Here is a 22,926-nt window from a genome sequence, read left to right on the forward strand (position 1 = left end):
ACTAGCAATACTGTTTATATGGGTATGAGTGGTTTAAAGAGACAGTCTAAGGTTATGTATATTAAAAGGAAAGCTAAAAAATGTAACATGGGACTGTACAACATAGTAAAACTTTCCATGTGAACTATGAATGGGTAATAGTGCATATACAAGACTTTTTTCCTTTGAAACTAAACAAATGGATATTAATACTATAAGATATTAATCAAAAAAACATTATGCTAATTAAAGAAAACACAAAGTACTACATATTGTATGATTCTATTTATATAAAATGTAAATAAATAAATTAATAAAGATGAAAATAGATTAGGATGGAGTGATTGATAGGTAACTGCTAAGGGGTGTGGAGTTTCTTTCTGGAGCAATGAAATTGTCCTAAAATTTTCTGTAGTGATAAATGCATAACATTGTGATTATACTAGAAACCACTGATTACACTTTGGATATGTGAATACATCTTTGGAATGTGAATACATCTCAATAAAACTGCTTAATAAATAAATGTATGTGCAAGAATAGCCAGAAACAGCAGCTATGAACTGCAGGGGGAAGCACAGAGAAATTGAAACATATTTCTTGTTTGTCTGTTTTATGTTTATTATTATTGAAATGCTCTAATAATGAAGTGAAGAATGTACAACTATGCGATTATACAGAATACCAATGATTGTACACTTTAGAAGAATTATATGCTTTATTAATATGTATCAATAAAATTGGTTTGTTTAAAGAAACAAACAAAAAAGGGAGTAAGAATTTCTGCCCTGGGGGATTTGTGATGATTAAATAAGGTTATATATATCAAGTGCCAAACACAGTACCTGGCATATTAGTATGTGCTTGATATGGAAACTTAAAAATATCATTGGGGATTACAATCTAAGCTGTACACTAACTATGTTGAAGTTATAAAGTTCTGGTTTACTGAACCTTCACAAATTCTCTGAAAAAGGAAAGGTGCCTTTATTCTGCTACATTAATAAATACAACAACAGCTCATGGTTCCCTTCACTGGGGTTATGTAACAGGAAACCACTGGAATTTACATGTCCAACAGATTTTTATTTTAAAAAATTAGGGGACATCCAAAAGATGGTATACCTGTATACATGACATGGCAAATTATTCATGATGTAATACTGAAAGGAAAAAAAGAATATAAAATTTTCTATATAGACGGATCCCCAAATGCTTAAATGCATACAAAAGGACTAGAAGAAAATGTTAAGAATGCTTCTTGCAATTCTTTTAAGGTAGGGGTTTGGAAGTGATTTTCTCTTTTTATATTATGCTATTGGGAACTCCCAGCATTCAGTATTTTGTTACCTTTCTTTCCCTCGAATTTCTAGTCACAAGGTGCTATAATAAAGAATTGCCTCTTCCATCATAAAGGAAAGCCCCAAGACTGGAGGCACAGAGTTTGACACATATATTGGACTAATTTCCTGCATTGCTGTAAAGAGTTTACTCCATTAAGTTTAGATTTTACTATTAAAACATGATGAAAGGAAGGGTCACTTGTGCCCTAGTCCCTATTTGGTTAGAACAATAGAAATGTAGCTCCATGTCCTGCCCAAACCACTCTCTTCCTTTAAAAACAATCTGCTGACTGACCAGGCATTACCTTTTTCCCTAACTGATCATACTCAATTTTCATATATCCTATCCCACTGTTTGGTTGTCAGTTACTCAGTACTGTATTTCTGGTATTAGTTACTATGATATTCTTGTTTCCTTCCCCAGAGAGGCCAAAAGTATTTCATGGCCTATGACAGTTATCTAAATACCCTTCTTTTAAATTACCATCGCCCAATCCTTTAAGGACCAATTCAATTAATTAGCACATGTTCCAAGAAGAAACCCTTCTCTCATTATCCAGAAGTGAACCTTATATCCTTCCTGAACTTACATAAAATTATATACCAATAACGTAGCAGAGAATGCTGTAGTTTGCACTTAATATGTGTGTTTTAGCCTATCAGAAACATTTCATGCTCATGAAATGTAGGGAACATGCTTTTATTTCTCTTTATCTTCCTCTATGTCTCATATGGTAGATGTTCGATAATTCTTTGATGAATGAATTACAGGGCCCCAGATCTTACCTCAAAAAGCAGCGTTAAAAGCAATATTCTAGTAGCCAAATTGGAGGCCTGGGGCAGGGTGGCCATCTGACTGATCCACTCTGACACAGTTTTTGTATCACTTGTTGTCAGGGGAAGAGCAGCTTTGATCAATACATCAGCAGCTTCCCATACCTAGAAAAGTGAAAAAGTGGGCAATTCAGATAACTGTAGAGTGAGACAAAGTTTGTCAGAACATTCTCAACAGGCCCATCCCCCTGTAACTCTCATAGTGCCCCATGCCAGAGCAAACTGTAGCCCGAACCATTGCCTGGCCTTGCCATAGGCCTTGGCACCGAAGCGGGTTGCACAATGTAAAAAAGTAAAACAAAAAACATTCTCAACCATTCTGAATACTCCCCCCACCCCAATGCATTCACTGATGGAGGGTGGGTAAATAGCAACAGATATAGGGATTTGGTATCTGTATCAAAAGAATATGTATACTATTAAAAGATCAACATTAAAAGACTAAAGTTTTGTGGTATATATAGTTAAATTAGGCACCAAAAAGGTTTAGGTTTAAAAAACTTATATTTCCACCAGCAATCTTTCACCGATATATCATTAAAAAAAAAAACAAAAGAAATTGTCATTAGGAATAGAATTATCATTAAAAACAGAAATCCGGAATGTTAGAAACATTGGTCTTGCTTCAATTTGCATTTGTTAAATGAATGTATCATTGTTCCTTCCTATTAAAGTCTTGTTTTCTTAAAAATATTTGTATAAACTTTCAATATAAACTAGAGACTAAATTTTGATCGTATCTGTGAAAAAAAGTTACATGCAGTTTGTGTTGCACTTTTACAATGTTTCCCCTACACTAAAGTTATGTTTATGTAGTCAAAAGTTTATCATTTTTGATTTCTTCCCCTCCTTCCAGGCTCAAAAATCATGCAAAAGATTCCAATGATTTAAATACAGATTTTTTTTTTTTTACAAAAAGGAAAAGGAATCAAGCAAAATTAAACTGGTTATCTCTGGGTATGTGGATTTGGAGCAATTTATTTCTTGTCTCTCTACTGAAAAAGATAAACATCAAGCCACCAGTACTCTTTGGGAAGGAGACTCATGCGTTAAAGTGGTTGTTACATAGAAGAGAAAGGAAAACATTACTCCATTGTTAATCCAGGGTAGCTGTCTCTACTCAAGAATGAGGCACATTCTGGACATTTTTGATGAATCTAAGAGATATACCCAAAAAAAAAAAAGTTTTTTTTCTCCGCTTCCAAAAAGACATTTTTTTTGTATGTGAAGTAGTTTTCTGTTGGAGGAAAGAAGCAAGACCTTGATTAACAGATCTAAAAAACTCAAAGGAGAATAAACCCATACTGGGTAGAAGGCAAACATACTGTGCTTTTCAGAAACCAGGTTTTGATAGATGGCAGGAAAACCAGTTCACAAGTTGTCCTCTTCTGGTTCCTGGAGAGCTTACCTGATTGACTACCTGCTTCAGAATCATGTCACGATAATCTGCTCCATTACGCTTGATTGCTGTCATGATCAGATCACACACACGGTACACTGTGTCTGGCAGTTCATCAAGAAGGTGGAAGCAGCCTGGCAACATGGTATCTGTAAAAGTGTGGAGTTCATCTTGCTCCAATGGGTCAGCATCCTGGAACTTCTCTAGACATTTAGCCTCTTCTTCTTCCTGCTTTTCCCGAGCTTTCCGTTCTTCCTCTTCCTTCCGGCAAGCAACTTCCTGGAGACAGGGAAGGAAGAGTGATAGCATATACAGAGAGTTGATGGAGGAAAGATGAGGGAGACCCTTAATATATTTCTCTCACCATATAATTATCTTCTACCTTCTCCTCAAGCAGCTGATATTCTCCTCAGGGTGTGGCAACAAATAAAGAGGGCAGCTACACAGTTTAAGGTATAACAGGAAATGTAGAAAGGAAGGACATCTCTGACACCCTCTCCCACATAATCATTTCTAGACATTTTCCTGTATTCTCTATCAGTATAATAGATGATGTACTTGTTAACTAGGAATAAATAGTCAAGTTTGGACTAGTGGGCACTGCCAAGTACATTTTGGGTCTCTCATTTGTCAATAAAGATTAATGCTTCATCTACTTTACCTAAAGTTTTAGGTCAACACAAAGTAGCAGTGAGGCGAGGTTGAGATGAACGAGCACTCTCATGTTTTACTTTTAAACTTTAATCCCACTACTTTGCAGTAGTAGCAGAAGGTTCATAGAAATATCAAGATTAAGTACCAAGTCCTTTTGGATGCCCCATGTCTTAGTTACCTCAGGCGACTCTGCCCTTTGATCCATTGGGATATCCTGTCCCAGAGACATGGCAATTGCTCTCATCATCTGGTCCTCTTCCGACATGCTTAGATCCTATGGAGCAACAACAGAAAATTCAGCAACTACACCCATTCCAATTGAAACCCGGTGAGGCCACCCCAACATCTAAGGAATCAGCCATCTTGTGCTCAGCTTTAGAGAGAAGGCAAGAGGCTCTGAATGCTGTTCTCTAAAGTAAAACCCAATTAGGCATACCTGGTCACTATAAGAAACAAAGGGGAAAAATCACAATGAACAAGTACAGGGAGGGAGAATGTCAGTGTGACCACCTACTCTGACAAAGCAGTGAATTGCATCTCAAAAGAGTGCCTCTTTTGTTGTTTTGACTATGGATAATTTAAGAGTTCTTCTGCAAAGCGCAGTAATTTGCATTACTGGGGGATGGGAAGCTTTTCATTACATTCTGGAGCTATGAGAGTTATCATGAAAGGAAGAAAATACTGGCATGGAAAAGTCTGGAAATGAGAAGCAGTTTACAGAAAAGGAAGATCAGTGATGGAAGCATGAGGGGGAAAAAAGCGTTATCAGCAGTCAAACCAAATCCCCTGAAAATTAGAGTCCCTGAGCCAACTCACTCGAACAACTCCTCCCATGATTGGGGGAGGGTGGGTTAGTAGGTACTCTGTGGCCTGCTCCATAGTGCTGGTGTTCAACAGGGCCTCCATGGCATGTTCCCTTGTAAAGCCCATGTCCATGAGCTGCAAGAAGAAGACAGGAACTCAAGACCTCATTAAAAAAAGAAATCTATAAGCACTGAAAAAAGAAATCTTTTCAAGATGAAAACTCATGCTTTTCTTAGTTCATATGAACTAAATCCATTTATAAGTTGAGGTAGTTAGGTAGCATAAACAGACATATAACAATCCTTTCTCTTTGGTGCTTCTATAGCATACTAACATTAGAGATACAGGCTCTCTGCTCCTCTCTGTTCAACAGCTACAGCTTTTCATGCAGTGCCAGCTGTGTCCCTGAGACACAATGGTGAAGGTAGGAATAAACAGATTTGGCTGGCTTGAGATCTGGACACGAGGGCTCCTGTAAACTCTGGCAAAGTCCACCAATGACCATTCACTGACCTCATCTACATAGTCTACATGCTCCAGTATGATTCCACCCATGGCAAGAGTTCAAAGGCACTGTCAAGGCTGAGATGGGGAAACTTGTCATCAATGGCAATCCCATTACTATCTTCCAGGATCAAATGGGGTGACGCTGGTGTTGAATTATGTTGTGGAATCCACTGGTGTCATCACGACCATGGAGAAGGTCATGGAGAAGATTCACTTGAAGGGTAATGCCAGACAGTCATAATTTTTGCCCCTTTGGCTGATGCCTCCATGTTTGTGATGGGCATGAACCAGGAAAAGAATGACAACTTCTTGAAGATCATCAGCAGTGCTTCTTGCACCTCCAAGTGCCTGGTCCCTCTTGGCCAAGGTCATCCATGATCATTTTGGCATCGTGGAGGGACTCTTATGACCACTGTCCACACAATCATTGCCACCCAGAAGACTGTGGATGGCCCCCTGTGGGAAAATATGGCATGACAGCCATGGGGCTATCCCTCCAACTACAAATGCTGCCAAGGCAGTGGAGCAAGGTCATCTTGGAGCTGAACCGGATGCTCACTGGCATGGCCTTCCCACTTCCCCATCCCCATTGTGTCCATCATTGATCTGACCTGCCATCTGCAGAAAGCAGCCAAATACGATGACATCAAGAAGGTATTGAAGTAGGCATCACAGGTTCCCCCTAAAGAGCTTCCTGGGCTACACTAAGGACCAGGTTGTCTCCTAAGACTTTGTAACACCCATTCTTCCACTTTTGATGCTAGGGATGTCATTGTTTTTGTCAAGCTCATTTCCTGCTATGACAATGAATTTGGCTGTATCAACAGGGCGGTGGACCTTATGGCGCACATGGCCTCCAAGATGTAAGAGCCCCTGGACCACCAGCAACAGCAACAGCATGAGGAGGAGAGAGAGGCAGTCAGTTGCTGGGAAGCCCTAGCCTCAACTCAATTCCTCAACACTGAGAATCACCTATCTTCCAACATTGAGAATCACCTATCTTCCACAGATTCTATCCCAGACCCCCTGAAGAAGGGTAAGGGCTCAGAGAGTCCTACCTTGTCATATACAATCAATAAAGTAGACTGTATTCAGCCAACAACAACAACAAAACATGAAAGCTACACACTGGGGCAGGGAGCCAAGGTGATTCTCAAGCGCATCCTCTAAAAAAATGGGAGATGATTCCTTTCATTAACAGGGTCAGTATAATTAAAAGATTGAGATTCATACAAAGAAGTATAAATTGGCCCTACTTTTCTAGAAAACAAACGGGCAACAGAACAAGAACCTGAAAACAGAAAAGACCCAGGAATTCTATCACTAGGAACTAATCAGATATACACGAGGAAACTACACACAAAACGTTTACAACATAAATTTGACATGCAACAATAAAGGAATGACTAATAACTACTCATGAAAACATTTTCTAAGAGACAGCAGTATATTAATTCTACATATGATATGTATTAGGCATAGACACAATTAAGGAGATATCTTGTGTGGTGACATTATGAATGTGCCTTTTTAATGCTTTCTATATTTTCCAAATTTCTACTGAACATTTATTTATTTACAATAAAAACACACTACAAAACATTAAATATTATATGAAAAGGAATGGCATACATATATAGAAAAGAAATTTGAACAGGGCTCCAACACACACACACCAGGGGGGAAAGATGCAAAAATGTTCTTTCAGATTGAAATAAGTGCTTCCCCCCCTCTTCCTGTCTCCAAGTTTCAAAAAGTGGTTTAGCCATTTATCTGAAATGAAAAAAAAGTTTGTAGGAAAACTAACAGAAAGCTTTGTTGTTGGAAAATAAATTTGAATCACAATGTCCCTTCTCTTTACATATTAACCAGAAAGTAGCAGAGGACAGTTGGCTTTGAAAGAACATGGCCAACACTGGTCTAGTGATAATAAGGTAAAGAACACAAATCTTTTACCAGTGCAAATCACTAGGACTACACTCCAGCTTTCCTTTGGAGAAAAAGCAAATGCTGAGATAGAGCAAATTAAAACATACCTCCTGGCTAACAGCCTTTGCATTTACTAGTTTTTGAACTTAGCAAGCTCAAACATCACATGCCTTTACATTAGATGGATTAGTGGGAGGACAGCACTCTACCTGTTGCAGTTGTTGCTGGTTCACTTGAGGTTCCCGGCGGGAGCCACCTTCCTCTTGCCCTGCATCCTCTTCTCCTCGAGCTCCCTCCTTCTCTTTGCTCAGTCTCTCTCGAATCACAGGCTCTCCTCGGAGGATGTGGCATAAGATGGCCAGCATGGACTCAGCCATTCGCCCACCATACACCTTCAGGGGTTTCCGGTTCCACAGGTTCTTGATGCAAGTAAAGGCTGCCTAGAGGTCATTTGAAAAGCTGTGTGAAGATCATTTTGCCCCAGTTCAAAGCCCCAGAGGGAATTAGTCAAAGATCTATGAGATACTCATTCCACACTCAGTATCAACTACAACAAAATCTAGGGCCAGCCCTGATGGGGTCTAAGAAAGCAAAGAGAATATGAGGACTTCATATTTTCTGAATGTAATAATAATAATAATAAAAAGAAAGCACAGAGAAAGGGCATTTAACTCAATCTGGAAGCAACAATATGAACTTTATATAGTTCAAATGTTTCTGCCACAGAAAATTCTCAAATGGTCTCTATTCCTTTTGTAAGGAGGCCCTATCTGGGAGTAGGAGCTAATGGTTCTTCAACAATCAAGTTATTTTATTATTTTTTGAGGAGGTACTGGGCATTGAACCTGGGACCTCGTACATGGGAAAAAGATGTTCAACCACTGAACTATATCCACTTCCTCAAGTTATTTTATTAAGGAAGACAAAACAGAATGGGAAATAGCTAGTCAATGTGAGAAATCTCTTTTGGTTCTATGAAATGCTGATACTCACTTTCTGAGTTACCACAAGAAAACGGAGGGCACTGAATTGTGGGAAATTCTGGACACCTCCAGGCAATTTGGCAGGCAGTGAATGTGGAGATTCAAGCACCGTGGTGGGATTCACCATCTTCTCCACCAGCATAAGCCAGGCATCTAGGAATTCTCCTGTGCCATCGGGTAAGTCCGAATGTTCTAATCCCTCAGAAACAGGAACTTTGCCTCCCATGGACAGAGCCCAATTGAAAGTTCTAAATTCAAGTAAGAGAAGGAATAGAGACAGAATATTAGTATTTCAGAACTCTATTAGAAAAAATATGCAGCAGACTCTGGAAGCCAAACGAAGACAAGCAGAGACCCTTACAAACATTTCCAGGTAGGATGAATCCCATGGGGATTCAAAGGAAGAGGGAGACAAACATGGTAAGTTCCCAGAACATGAAAGGATACAACCATGGGCTATCTCCATGTGTTCCACTGCCACAGGATAGGTGGCATGCAAAGTTGTGGGCTCCTAAGGCAAAAAGAAATGCTTCTTTATGAAGCAACTTGATCCTTACTCAAAAAGAGCATTGTGGCCTCCAGAACAGAGAAATTTCTGCAGCATGAGGTGGTAGGGATACTTCCTCTCATCAAACAGCATTGGGGATGTAAAGCCAACTGAACAGATGAAAAATGTCAGTCTGAAAGAGGAAAAAGCAAAAACTTAAGCATTTCTGAGGCAGACACAGAAGCAATGTTAAATGCACATAGAAGCCAAGAGTAAACTTTAATATTGCACTGAACTGACTGGAGAGCAGATGTGTGACAAGTCTGGTTATTCAAATTTGAAAGGCATAAAAGGTTACACCTGCCATTTATTCTAGATCTAGTAAAAAATTTAAGGTTATTGAAATGCAGTTTGACTACAAATGCTCTTAAAATCTCTATGTTCTAAACGAGGTATAACCAAAACAGATACTTCAAACTTTATTTGGGGTACACACCTAGAGTAAACAAAGGACTTCCAAACCCTCCTATTTAGTGGCACACTCTCCATTTAGGTAGAAGAGTAAACAATCAGGTTCTTCTTATGGCAACTTTCTAGTCTCTACATCTAATGCAAAACCTCACCTGAAGCGGGGAGTAGGTGTATATGGTGGGGGCTGCCAAGATAAGCCCTTTGTAAGGAGCTTAGTGAGAGCTGAAGCCGTTGATCGAGCAGCAGGTGTTGGTGCTGTGGTAGTGCTGGTAGCATGATGGCTTCTTCTCTGGCGGACAGGAGACCCCACACAAAGTTTAACAAGGAGTCCAAATAGCTCAGCAAGCGCTCGACCTAATCTGGAAGAAGCTGGAACCCAGAAGTCAGAATATATATTTCCAGAATGGTTTCATTACAAGACATTTCTAAAACATTTTTATGATGGACCACTTTGCTTTCTTCCATACAACACCTAAAAAACACCTGGATTAGTGTCTATATAAGATAATCAAAAAGGAGTTATTTCACAGGAACAGATGCCTCTTCTGAAGACAGGAGAAAGAGAAGTGTGCTGGCAGTCAATACATAATGACTATCGAGAACAGGTGTAGCTCAGTGGTTTGAGCACCTGCTTCCCACATATGATGTCCCAGGTTCAATCCCTGGCCCCCAGTACCTCAAAAAAAGAAAGAAAAAGGAAATGCACAGAAAAAAGAAAATATTTCCCTGCATTGCTTTAAACATTCTCCTGTAATTATTCTGTGCTTTTGTACAATGAATATTAATTTAAAAATCATAAATAAAAATGCTGCCAGTTTGATAACTATTTTATCATGATCCAGACACATGAAAGGCTAAGTCTGAATCAAAGTATGTCTCTTAAATATATATATGCACATATGAACCCACTGTGTAAAAAGAGGGCCTACTTGAGCTTGTGTCACATCACGATCAAAATTTAATAAGCTCTGAGGAATACAGAAAGAAAGGGAATAATAAGCTCTGAGGAATACAGAAAGAAAGGGAAACAGGTCACAAGCAACTGGTACTTGTATGCTTGGCTGAGGGCTGAATATGCCCAGACTCTGAAAACCCAATGATTTGAAATCAACAACAAAAAATGTAACCAAACATTAACTTTGCTCTGTCTTTTCAGCACTGCTTTCAGGAGAACACAAAGCATAGTGGTTCAGTTCAAAGGCATCAACAAGGATAAGAGAGGAAAACAACAGGTCAGTAATCACAGAAAAACACATCAAAAGCATGGGTGGGGGGAGTGGACATGGCTCAACTGACAGAGCCTCTGTCTACCATACGGCGGGTCCAGGGTTCGATACCCAGGGCCTCCTGACCCAGGTGGTAAGCTGACCCACGTGCAATGCTGCTGGGCACAAGGAGTGCTGTGCCACACAGGGGTGTCCCCATGTAGGGGTGCCCCACGCACATGGAGTACACCCCACAAGGAGTGCTGCCCCGTGCGAAAAAAGCACAGCCCACCCAAGAGTGGCACCACACACATGGAAAGCTGACGCAGCAAGATGATCCAACAAAAAAAGAGACAGTTTCCCAGTGCTGCCGGATAATGCTAGCGGATGTAGAAGAACACACAGCGAATGGATAGAGAGCAAACAATGGGGGGGAGGGGGAAAGGGAGAAATTAAAAACAAAACAAAACAAAACAAAACAAAACATGGGTGCGCTGGGCTCACAAAAGAAACCCTGGAATGTTCCAAGGTTCTAGTAATTAAAGAAATGTAACAAAAAGCAGGGGGAAATAAACATGAACATCTTCTTAGACCATTAAATTTTACTTGCATGTGGGGATAGTGCTGGTAGTAGACATTTTCAAATCAAAATAAACAGAGTAGAATTAAACAAATTAGAATCGAATGTGAAACTCATGGAGATTAAAATATTAATGGAAACCTGAAAGGCCATTTCTTACTTCCTAGATTCCCAAGGGGTTATATCTTCATTTTCTTCTAGATTAGGGTGTCAGGAAGAAGACAATACTGAGTAGCACGCAAAATATGTTCCCTCAATCATGACATTAAGAAGCAAAAGACAACAAAGACAGATCAGTGCATATCTATAATGTAGTCATATATTCTGCCAATAGCTTTCATAGTACTGCCAAAGTGACTTGATTAAAACACAAATTATATGATGACACTTGCTAGCTTCACGGAAAAAGACAAAAAGGCCTAGGATGGAATCAAGAGAAATATGTTTAAGGGACAGAGAAAGGAAGAGGAGACTGGGTAGAGCAGCCTGTTTTGTTGCAAACAAGTAACAGGAAATCAGGAGAGCTTAATACCACAAAAGCCAAAGGCAGAGTATTTCTAGAATGAGGTGGTAGGTCAACTGAACTATGCTGGTGACTAAACAGTAATCAATGAACTTAGCAATAAGGAGGTTTTCTAGATACCTTGACAAGACATTTCAGTGGAATGGTAAGAGCAGAAGTTACTTGCAGTAGTTAGACAGAAGGGGGGGGGGGGTTGCAATTAAAGACAGGGAAAGAAAACATGGCTTTCAGGAAGGGATTCTTATTTATTCTTAGTAGCTAGTATAGTGCTTGTCATAGTGGGCACTCAACAAAGTACCTATGAAAATGAGTCGCAGTGGTTTAAAATTTCCTTAAATATACCAACACAGCCTTACCAATTCAATTTATGTTTGAAAAAACTGGCTGAGGTCCTGAAAACCAGGAAATGAAACAGAAAATAAGAGAATCACTCACCTGACAACAAAGGCTTGATTTGCTTGATTCTGGCAGCCATGGCTGGTGTGATTTTAGATTTGCCTTTAGAATCTGAAGCAGTAGGTTCATCTGTCTCCATGGGAGCCAATGTGTCACCATCTAGCCCAATTCCTTCCAACAAACCCTGGGTAGACGCATCCATACTTCCAGCTGTTCCATCTTGTTCCCCATCTGCAGACATAAGAGGGGAGCAATAAGACTACATAGAGACAGCACTTACCTGGTTCCTAGTCCTGAAGAGTCCCAAGAAAGAAAGCTACCTATGGTGCTTGCTACTCATTTTATATCCATGACTTTCTAAATCTATGGGAGGGGGTGAGAGGGAGGGACAGTACTGATGTGCTCCTCTCTTAGGAGCCCTTCTGTCACTAATGCTGACATCTTCAAATGAGAAAATACGAACAGACTTTATCCACAGTACTTTGGAAGACCATTTTAGGTACTGCATAACCCATGGAAAACCACTCACATAAACTACAATATGAACAGTGCCCCTAACGCTGGCAAACTGGATGCCACGCTGGAATTTTATAGTTTTGTAACAAACTCAAATAGGACATGATATATTAACACACAGGAAAATTATATTTCCGAACATTTAAGATTATGTAAAATGAACTAAAAATATGTAGAAAGAGTTATCTGTTAAAGATAAAGTTGTTGGAAAAAATGTAAACTGTATTTTTAAAACAGTGTATCTAATTTCATTCGCAGTTCTTAATATAAACTATTTTCTTTCCTTGAGTTAAATTTGATATATGTGATTAAATCTGAGATTCTCACTTTTGGTTTGGTGGGTACATTTTCTCCAAAATTTGCCTTGCCAGAGGTTTGTGTATATTTTAACTCTGCCTTGCCCCTATAATAACTAGTTGTCACGTAAATCCTTTATTTTTCTTCTGTAAGTTGTCTGCTTTATCCTTATTAGTTCCTCAGCAGGTCATCTTTCCTCAGTAATCTCTGAGTATAATTTATAAGTATATCTGAAACATTTTTATACACAGAATTATCTTCATTTTTTGCTTAATAGTTCATCAATTTTTTAATTAAAGGAAGTAGTAGGTTTACAGAAAAACCATACGTAAAATACAGACATCCAATATACCACTCTATTGTTAACACCTTGTATTAGTATAGTACATTTCTCACAATCCATGAAACATGTTTACAATTGCACTTTTAACTACGGCCCATTATTTACAATAGCACTATTTGTGTTGTACAATCCTATGGATTTAAAAAATTTTTTTATTCTAGTGACATATACAACCCCAAATTTCCCCTTCTAACCACATTCAAAAATATATTTCAGTGCTGTTACTTTCACCATGTTGCACTAACATCACCACCACCATCCATTACCAAAAACATTTCCATCATCCCCAATAAATACTCTTATAATTTAAACATTAACTCCCCATTCCCTACCCCCACCCTAACCCCTGGGCAACTATATTTTAGTTTCTGACTCTATGCATTTGCTTATTCTAAGTATTCCATATCAGTTAGATCATACAATATTTTTTGGTTTGTATCTGGCATATTTCACTCAACACGATGTCTTCAAGATTAATCCATGTTTTAGCTATCAGGACTTCATTTCTTTTTATGGCTAATACTTCATTCTGTATATACACATTTTGTATACATATTCATTGGTTGATGGACACCTGGGTTGCTTCCATCTTTTGCCAACTCTAAATAATGCTGCTATGAACATCAGAGTGCAAATATCTGAGTCCCGGCTTTCAATTCAGTTATATACCTCCAAGTGGGACTGTTGGGTCATATGGTAATTCTATATCAAACATACATTCCTAAGAGTTATTAGTCTGTAATTTTCTTTTCTTGGATATCTGTATTTGGCTTTTGTATGAGGGTGATGTTGGCCTCATAGAATGTACTAGGGAGAGTTCCCTCTTCAATTTTTTTTGTTTGGAAGAGTTGTTAACTTTTCTTGTAATGTTTTATAAAATTCACCTGTGAAACGATCTGGTCCTAGCCTTTTGTTAGGAGGTTCTGCTTACTGATTTAATCTCTTTACTAGTTAGTCATCTATTGCAATCTTCTATTTCTTCTTGAGTCAGTACAGGTGTTTTGTATGTTTCTAGAAATTTGTTCATATGTTTCTAGAAATTTGTTCATCCCAGTTATGTTCTCTAATTTGTTGGTATACAGTTGTTCATAGAATCCTCTTATATAGTCCTTTTATTTCTGAGGGGTTGGAATGATGTCCCCCTTTTCATTTATGATTTTAGATAATCTGTGTTCTTTTTCCCCTTGTTTAGTCCAGCCATAGGTTTGTCAATTTTACTGATCTTTTCAAAGAAACAACTTCTGGTTTTCTTGATTCAGTCTTGTTTTCTATTCTGTATTTCATGAATCTCCATTCTGATCTTTATTTTATTCCTTCTGCTTGCTTTGGGTTTAATTTGCTCTTCTTTTTCTAGAACCCCTAGTTTTGAGGTCTGTGAATTGAGATCTTTCTTATTACCTAATGAAGCATTTAGAGCTAAACACTTGCCTCTCAGTGCTGCATCTCACAGGTTTGGTGTGTTGTGTTTTCATTTTCATTTGCCTCAAGAGAGTTTTTAATTTCTCTTGTGGTTTCTTCTTTGAACCACTGTTTAACAGTACACTATTTAATATCCCCATATTTGTGAGTTTTCACTGTCTCCCACTGTTACTGATTTCTAGTGTCATTTCATTGTGGCCAAGAAGATATACACTGTATGATTTCAATTTTTTTTTTTTTATTTTTGTTTATTTCTCTCCCCTTCCGTCCCACCCTGGTTGTCTGTTCTCTGTATCTATTTCCTGCGCCTTGTTTGTCTGCTTTTGTTGTTGTCAGTGGCACGGGAACCTGTGTATCTTTTTGTTGCGTCATCTTGCTGTGTCAGCTCTCCGTGTGTGCAGCGCCATTCCTGGGCAGGCTACCCTTTCTTTCGCGCTGGGTGGCTCTCCTTACAGGGTGCACTCCTTGCGCGTGTGGCTCCCCTACGCGGGGGACACCCCTGCGTGGCAGGGCACACCTTGTGCGCATCAGCACCACGCATGGGCCAGCTGCACACAGGTCAAGGAGGACCAGGGTTTGAACCGCGGACCTCCCATGTGGTAGATGGACGCCCTAACCACTGGGCCAAGTCCACCGCCTTATTTCACTATTTTAAATTTATTGAGACTTGTTTTGTCACCTAATCTATATCCTGGAGAACAATCCATGTATACTAAAGAACAAGAATTCTGCTACTGTTGAGTGAAGTATCCTATATCTGTTAGGTCTAGTTGGTTTAGAGTACTGTTTAAGTCTTCTCTTTCCTTACTAATGTTCTGTCTGGATGTCCTATCCATTACTGAAAGTAGTATATTAAAGTCTTCTATTATTAATGTAGAACCATCTATTTCTCCCTTCAACTCTGACAATAATTCCTTCATATATTTTGAGGCTCTGTGTATAAGTACACATATAACTCTTAACATCTTCTTATTAAATCAACCCCTTTATCAGTATACAATGACCTTGTCTTATAATAGTTTATGAGTTAAAGTCTATTTTATCTGATATTAGCATAGCCACCCGAGCTCTCTCTCATTACTAACATGGTATGTATTTTTCCATCCTTTCATTTTAAACCTACTTATGTCTTTGAATTTAAATTAAGTCTCTTACAAACAGCATATAATTGGGTCATGCTCACCCAGGTCCAGAGCCTCAACAGACTTCAGCTCCTACACTTTGATTTATTGGACTTACCCCACTCAGCTAATGTGGAGTTGAAGAAGGTCAACCACCACACCATGGAGCCTAGACTGTCTACAACTGAAAGCAGGAGGAGTGCATCCAGTATCCATGTGGAATCTTAGCCCCCACTTGACATAGATGTGCAATGGACACAACCAATCCAATGTCCACAGAGAAAATGTGGAATGGGTGTGGGAAGGGTAGCCATGGTGGCTGCTGGGTTTGGGGAATGGGAGGAAGAGATGAGATGTGGAGGCGTTTTCGGGACGTGGAGTTGTCCTGGGTGGTGCTTCACGGACAATTACGGAACATTGTAGATCCCCCCAGGGCCCACTGGATGGAACGTGGGAGAGTGTGGGCTATGATGTGGACCATTGACTATGGGGTGCAGTGGTGCTCAGAGATGTACTTACCAGGTGCAATGGATGTGTCACGATGATGGGAGAGAGTGTTGCTGTGGGGGGAGTGGGGGGTGGGGGCGGTGGGGTTGAATGGGACCTCATATTTTTTTAATGTAATTTTTAAAAATAAAAAAATAATTTTAAAAAAAATTGGGTCATGCTATTTACTCATTCTACCAATCTCTGCCTTTTGACTGCAGAGTTTAATCCACTTACATTTAAAGTAACTAATGATAATGCAGGACCTTTTTTGCCAGTTTGCTCTTTGATCTTTGCAAGTCTTATACCTCTTTTGACCTATAATTCTGCTAATGCCTACTTTCATATTTCACTTTTGTATTGCACCATAGTGTCACTCCTCATTTCTTTTCAGATATCTTTTTCATTTATTTTTTTGTGGTTACCAAGTTAAAACTTAACATCCTAAATACATAATGATCATTTTTACTTGATACCAACTAAAATAACATACACATATAATATCCCTATAACCCCTCCATCCCTTTTTGTACTTGCTACAAATTATATCTTTGTACATTCTGTGTCCAAAACCATATTTATTATTCCTTTTTATGCAGTTGCATATTAATACCTGTAAAAAGTAAGAATTGGAATTACATACCAAAAAGAACAATATAATAGTACTGGCATTTCTAAGCACACAAATGGTTACATTTACCAGAGGTCTTTATTTGTATGTCCTTTCCTTTAAGACTGAAGAACTCCCTTTAGCACCGTTTGTAGGACAGGTGTAATACTGATACACTCTCAGCTTTTATCATAGAATGCTGCAATCTAAACTCTCCTTCATTTTTTTTTTAAGATTTGTCTTGTTTTATTTTTATTTTTTAAAAGATTTATTTATTTATTTCCCCCCACCCCCACCCCGGTTGTCTGTTCTCTGTGTCTATTTGTTGAGTCTTCTTTGTCCGCTTCTGTTGTTGCCAGTGGCACAGGAATCTGTTTCTTTTTGTTGCATCATCTTGTTGTGTCAGCTCTCCGTCTGTGCAGCGCCATTCCTGGGCAGGCTGCCCTTTCTTTCGCGCTGGGTGGCTCTCCTTACGGGGCATACTCCTTGTGCGTGGGGCTCCCCTAGGCGGAGGACACCCCTGCGTGGCAGGGCACTCCTTGTGTACATCAGCACTGCGCATGGGCCAGCTCCACATGGGTCAAGGAGGCCCACCACGAACCTCCCATGTGGTAGATGGACGCCCAAACCACTGGGCCAAGTCTGCCGCCTCTCCTTCATTTTTGAAAGACAGTCTCACCAGATATAAAATTTTTGGTTGGCAGTTGTTTTCCTTCACCACTCTTAATTATTTCAACACAATGCCTTCTTGCCTCTATGGTTTCTGATGAGAAATTGGTACTCTACCTTACTGGGATTCTGTTATAAGTAGCATATTGCTTTTTCTCTTGCAGCTTTCAGAACTTTTTTTTTTTTTTTTTTTGCATTTGATAGTGTAATCAATATGATGGGATGTGTTTTCCTTCATCTTTATCCTGTTTGGTGTCCTCTGAACTTGCTACTTTCAGAACTCTCTCTAATTTAACAGTTTGGCCATCATATATATAAATGTTTTTTTCTTCAAGTTTATCTTCGTTGATGGGTTTTTTGGATGTGAACATTCACATCATTTGCCAAGTCTGGAAACTTTCTGCCATTATTTCTCTGAATATTCTTTCTGCCTCTGAGGTTCTTATAAGGCGTATATTGATATGCTTGATGGTGTCCCACAGGTCTCTTAAGATTATTTCTGCTTTTACAAATTCTTTTTTCTTTCTGTTCCTCTTACTGACTCATTTCAACTGTCTTGTCTTTGAGATCACTGGTTCTTTTTTCTACCAGCTCTAATTTGCTGTTGCAAGCCTCCTGGTACTCCTGATGTCAGTTATTGTGGTCTTCAACTTCAGCAGTTTCTTTGGTTCCTTTAAAAAGTGTCTTTTTGTTGATATTCTCATATTATTCATTCACTGATTTCCTGATATCCTATAGTTCTTTCTCTTTATTTTCCCAAATATCCTTGATCATAATGAAGATGGTTTTTTTAGAAGTCTTTGTTTAGTATGTCCACCATGTCTGGTCTTCCTTGTTGATGTTTTCTGGATTTTTATCCTCCTCCTTTGGCTAGCCCATCATTTTCTGTTTCTGTGTCTTGTAATTTTCATTGCAAACTGTACATCTTAATATTTTAAAATGTTAACTCTGGGATTTTAGTCCTTGAGCTGTTTCTTGAACTTATATCCAGTATATGACAGATTTTCTTGAGTGCCAGCAGCTAACAAAACCAAACAAACCAATGCAAAAAACACCTTTCACAGTCTTTATAATAAGAATTTGTGTTGGCTGGTGCTCTCCTTCAGAGTTCAGCCCTCCTACCAAGAAGGTCAGCCCAAGGTGAATGGAAAGTTCAGGGTTCTCCCTTTTCTTTTCTGGTCTGTTTCTTGTCCTGGGCTTGTGCTTGATACTGGCCTTAGAGTTGTCCTGTTTACAGGAATCTGAATGACCCCTCTACTTCCCAGGAAACAGACCTTCTCCCTCTCCTGGACTGCTTTTTAAGCAGCTACGCCTTTGCCCTAGGCTGCCCAATTCAATTGTTTCTTACACTGCTTTTAACCTTCTCAAGCTCTTTTTTACTGGAAGGCAAATTCTGGGAGAGGGGTCACACCTGGGAAGAGTTTCCCAAGACAGTCTTTTTACCAGCTAAAATAAGGCCAGCCCAGGCTTGCTCCAAACTGCCCTGGGAAGGGATGAGGGAAGGGTTAGGAAGGGTGCCAGGAGCTTCTCTTATGGCTCTTTGAAGTTGTGTTTCCTTGATTCGGTACTTGCCCAGTAAATGCAGCCTTCTGACTGTTTTCCATGGTTTTGAGGAAGCATACTGTATTTAATTCTCCTCTACCACTTTTGCCAGGGGAGGGTTGGAACAATGGCCTTCCTCAGCACCCAGGCCCAAGTGATCTGAAGTAGATAATCAAAAGTAGTGATCAGCAACTGTAATGCACACCCCAAGAACTAGGTCTTTATATTCTACCCAGGCACCAGCAAGCTGTGCCAAGGGTCAGGGTTGAATATTTCACTGCTACCTGCCGCAATGTTGGGGGATGGGCGACAGTAGGTGCCCATGTGGAGATGCAATTCACCAGTATTTACTGCAATTTACCAGCCTCTTCCTCCTGCTCTTTCCTGGATGCTGTACAGTGTTCTACTAGAATCTGGAGTTTCAAAATAGTTGATTCAGACAGTTCCTGCCTGTTTAATAGTTGTGGTGGTGGAGGGACTGATTCCTGGAGCTTCCTACTCCACGATCTTCCCACAATTCTAGTTTATCAATTTTTATTTCCTCCCTGATGCAGAACATAGGAAAAAACCTTTCCAAAGAAGTTGCTTTTATTAATTTTATATTTGTTGCATTAGGGTCAGAAAATTGTACATAATTTCTGCTTATTGCAATTTGTAGCTTTTCTTATAAAAGATAAACTTTCTAAAGGAGCACTGCTCAAGAGAAATATAAAGCAAGCCACACATTTAAAGTTTCTAGTAGCCACACTAAAAAGAAACAGGTGAAATTACTCTGAGTATTTTGCTTGACACAATATCAAAATTTCGTCATTTCAACACATAATCCACATGAAATTAAGATTTTACATTCTTTCTAAAATAGGAAGTCTTCAAAACTGATGTCCATTTCATACTTATGCACATCTCCATACGGACATTAAATTTTTGTTGAAATGCTTGATCTGTATACATTTCATAAAATTTAGTTGAAAACATTGATTCGTATATCCAAGTTGCTCCAAACACACTTAAAACACTTGTCAATAATGGAATGAAGTATCAATTCTTAAATTTGTCTACCACACTGGACAGAGTAGGTCTCAAGTGTTCCACAGCCACTTGCCAGTATATCTGCACACTACATACAATGATGTCATTTTTCAAAATAGGACATCAGAAACTTAAAAGGAAATTATTAAATCACTGTACTCAGGGAAACGGACTTGGCCCAATGGATAGGGTGTCCACCTACCAAATGGGAGGTCGCATTTCAAACCCTCCTCAACCCATGTGTAGCTGGCACATGCGCAGTGCTGATGCACCCAAAGAGTGCTGTCCCCTGCGTAGGGGAGCCCCACGCGCAAGGAGTGTGCCCCGTAAGGAGAGCCGCCCAGTGCAAAAGAAAGTACAGCCTGCCCAAGAACGTTGCCATATACACAGAGAGCTGACACACAAGATGATGCAACAAAAAGAAACACAGATTCCTGGTGCCGCTGATGAGGATAGAAGCGGTCACAGAAGAACACACAGCGAATGGACAAAGAAAGCAAACAACTGAGGGGGGGGATAAATAAAAAATAAACCTTAAAAAAAAAATCACTGTACTTCTTTACATGCATTAATGTTAAATGGAAAGAGAAAGACATGAAATGTGCTACAACTAAGATGATCACAACTGTCAATAAAATATATCCCAGAGAAAAAGATTAGGTGAAAGTTCCAAAATGTTGCTTTGTGTGGTAAGAACATGTGTACTTTTTCTTCTATATTTTCCAAGTATCACACTGTGTATATATTTTCATAAAGGAAATTACTAACAATGGTTTAAAAAAAAACTAATTAAAACATCAGTGAAAAGAAAGAGAAGTGTGGATGATAGACCTAACTAAAGTTTCACGTTGGACCTATAAAGATAGAGGGGCAGAACTTAAGAGAACAAATGACTAAGATTTTAGTTTCTTAGAGTTACCTGATCTTTTTCCGCCCTGGGTCGTACCTGCCTTCTCATCCTTTGGAACCAGTTTCTGCATGTCCGCCTGGCCAAATTCACACCCAGATGGTAGGCTGCAAAAACAGAAACAGTGAACAAAGAAATAATGATAGGTCACCTGACAGTTTGCACTAATGTGTTTGGCCAAACACTATGCCCCCAAAAGCAGTTAGCAGTTCATCTGGAATGTAATAAATCTGTAATGGCTGAATTACTGAGGTGACACTGAACAAGATTTCCAACTCAATTCATCAGTCTAATAACAGAAGCAAGTTTTAAACATCTACCATGCCAACACAGCATAAATGAGACGCTTTTTCAAGTCCCTAGAGGCTGGTATATGGAAAAGAGAAAAACGATACTCAACTGTTTAGTAAAACCTCCCATTCTTCATCTAAGCAGTACTCCAGTCTCACTGAGGTCAGTTTCTTTGTCAGAAAGGATAACAAAGGTTAAAGGAGGTGTCATTCCCTTACCTGTTCGGGGTACACAGAGAGAGGAGGACAGTGCTTTCCCACACCAGGGAACAGTATAATTGGCTCAGCTTGCTTAGAACACTCAGACCTAGCTGAGAACCCCATTGGTTCACAGAGATGGAACGAATTTCACTCTAAAACCAAAGAAGAAAGTTAATCTTTGGGCTATTCTCTAAGCAATTAATTATGTTCAAAATCAACTTTTAGCTGCTCTAGAAGGATAAAGGATTCTGTTTTCCCTTCACTTTCATTCTTAAAGAGTTTTCCACTTCAAAATTTCTACATGTAAGATCAGAGTTCCACAAAGTATTATCTTAATAATTTGTCTAATGCCTCTTAACATCCATTCTCATTTTGAATTGCTTTTTAAAAGTCAAGGGGATCATAGGCAATTCTTTTGTCTCAAAGAAAGTTTTAGGGATTTCCCTCTAATTGATTTCTTGGTCAAATATTTTAATTCCTTGAATTGAATGCTTACTGTATTTCATTTAATAATGAACACACACATAAATCGTAAATCAAATACAAACTCCTAAGCTTTATTATAAAATTTATTTTTCTAAATAGCTTAAAATTGTGCTTTTCTTCCTTACAAAACTTTTCACCTTAAAGTAATTTCAAAATTACAGGACAGTTGCTAAAATAATTCAAAAGCCATACAGAGAACTCCAACATACCACCCTCCTCCAGACTGAGATCCACCAATTTTAACATTTTGTCACATTATAATTGTGCTTTTGATTTCTAATTTGATCCAATGGTTGGCAGATAATACACTCCTACTCATCAACATAAAACAGGAGAGTTGAGCTGTTATATCATTAAACTTTAGAACCAATTACCTTAGGAATAAAGGTGATAAAATTGTGAGCACATACACTCAAAAATGCCTTTTTTCTGGAACTACAAGACAGATTATTATAGATTGCAGACACGGGTTTGATACTTTGAAATTTTCTGTGGCGACTGAAATGCTCTGTGGTGAAATTTCCCTCTTAACCTATTATCAGGCCAACATGCACTTACAGAAAAATTAGAAAGTAATAAGGCCTGTAGAGCATCCAATAGAAGCTTGTCCACTAAAGAGGGTGACCATACACATACCTGTTGATTTATATGCATCATGTAGATCAAATAGTGCCTGTTAACTACTTATAGCAAACTTTTTCGCTATCAAGAAGGTCCAGTTCACATATTTATAATAAATAATATAGTTTCCCAATTACTTAAAAAAATACATGAAGGAAGAGCTCCAGACTAAAATTAGACAGCAACTTGAAGCATAAACTTACATTACCTGCCAAAAGGGTAGACAATGCCAGAAATCTCTCCCTAAATCTGATTGTTCTTTCATCAACTATGCCCAGGCAGATGTGCTTTTGAA

The 22,926-nt window shown here is 38.9% G+C and overlaps 1 protein-coding gene across 21 annotated transcripts in view; it reads right to left on the reverse strand.

The window, feature by feature from the left end:
- Nucleotides 1–22,926, reverse strand: part of HUWE1 (HECT, UBA and WWE domain containing E3 ubiquitin protein ligase 1) — a 170,206-nt gene that overhangs the window by 47,534 nt on the left and 99,746 nt on the right. For 15 of the 21 annotated variants that reach the window (XM_058291917.2, XM_058291916.2, XM_058291915.2 and 12 more), the window contains 11 exons: nucleotides 21,543–21,676; nucleotides 21,046–21,140; nucleotides 12,134–12,325; nucleotides 9,543–9,759; nucleotides 8,990–9,112; nucleotides 8,443–8,680; nucleotides 7,659–7,889; nucleotides 5,026–5,148; nucleotides 4,388–4,483; nucleotides 3,565–3,834; nucleotides 2,109–2,261 (listed from right to left, as the gene is read on the reverse strand). In XM_058291917.2, the coding sequence (XP_058147900.1) occupies nucleotides 2,109–2,261; nucleotides 3,565–3,834; nucleotides 4,388–4,483; nucleotides 5,026–5,148; nucleotides 7,659–7,889; nucleotides 8,443–8,680; nucleotides 8,990–9,112; nucleotides 9,543–9,759; nucleotides 12,134–12,325; nucleotides 21,046–21,140; nucleotides 21,543–21,676 (1,872 nt within the window). The remainder of the gene's footprint in view (nucleotides 1–2,108; nucleotides 2,262–3,564; nucleotides 3,835–4,387; nucleotides 4,484–5,025; nucleotides 5,149–7,658; nucleotides 7,890–8,442; nucleotides 8,681–8,989; nucleotides 9,113–9,542; nucleotides 9,760–12,133; nucleotides 12,326–21,045; nucleotides 21,141–21,542; nucleotides 21,677–22,926) is intronic. The other 6 variants (XM_058291908.2, XM_058291910.2, XM_071213178.1 and 3 more) reach the window with 1 other exon arrangement.

Source organism: Dasypus novemcinctus, chromosome X (genome assembly GCF_030445035.2).
Source record: "Dasypus novemcinctus isolate mDasNov1 chromosome X, mDasNov1.1.hap2, whole genome shotgun sequence".
Taxonomy (NCBI): Eukaryota; Metazoa; Chordata; class Mammalia; order Cingulata; family Dasypodidae; genus Dasypus; species Dasypus novemcinctus.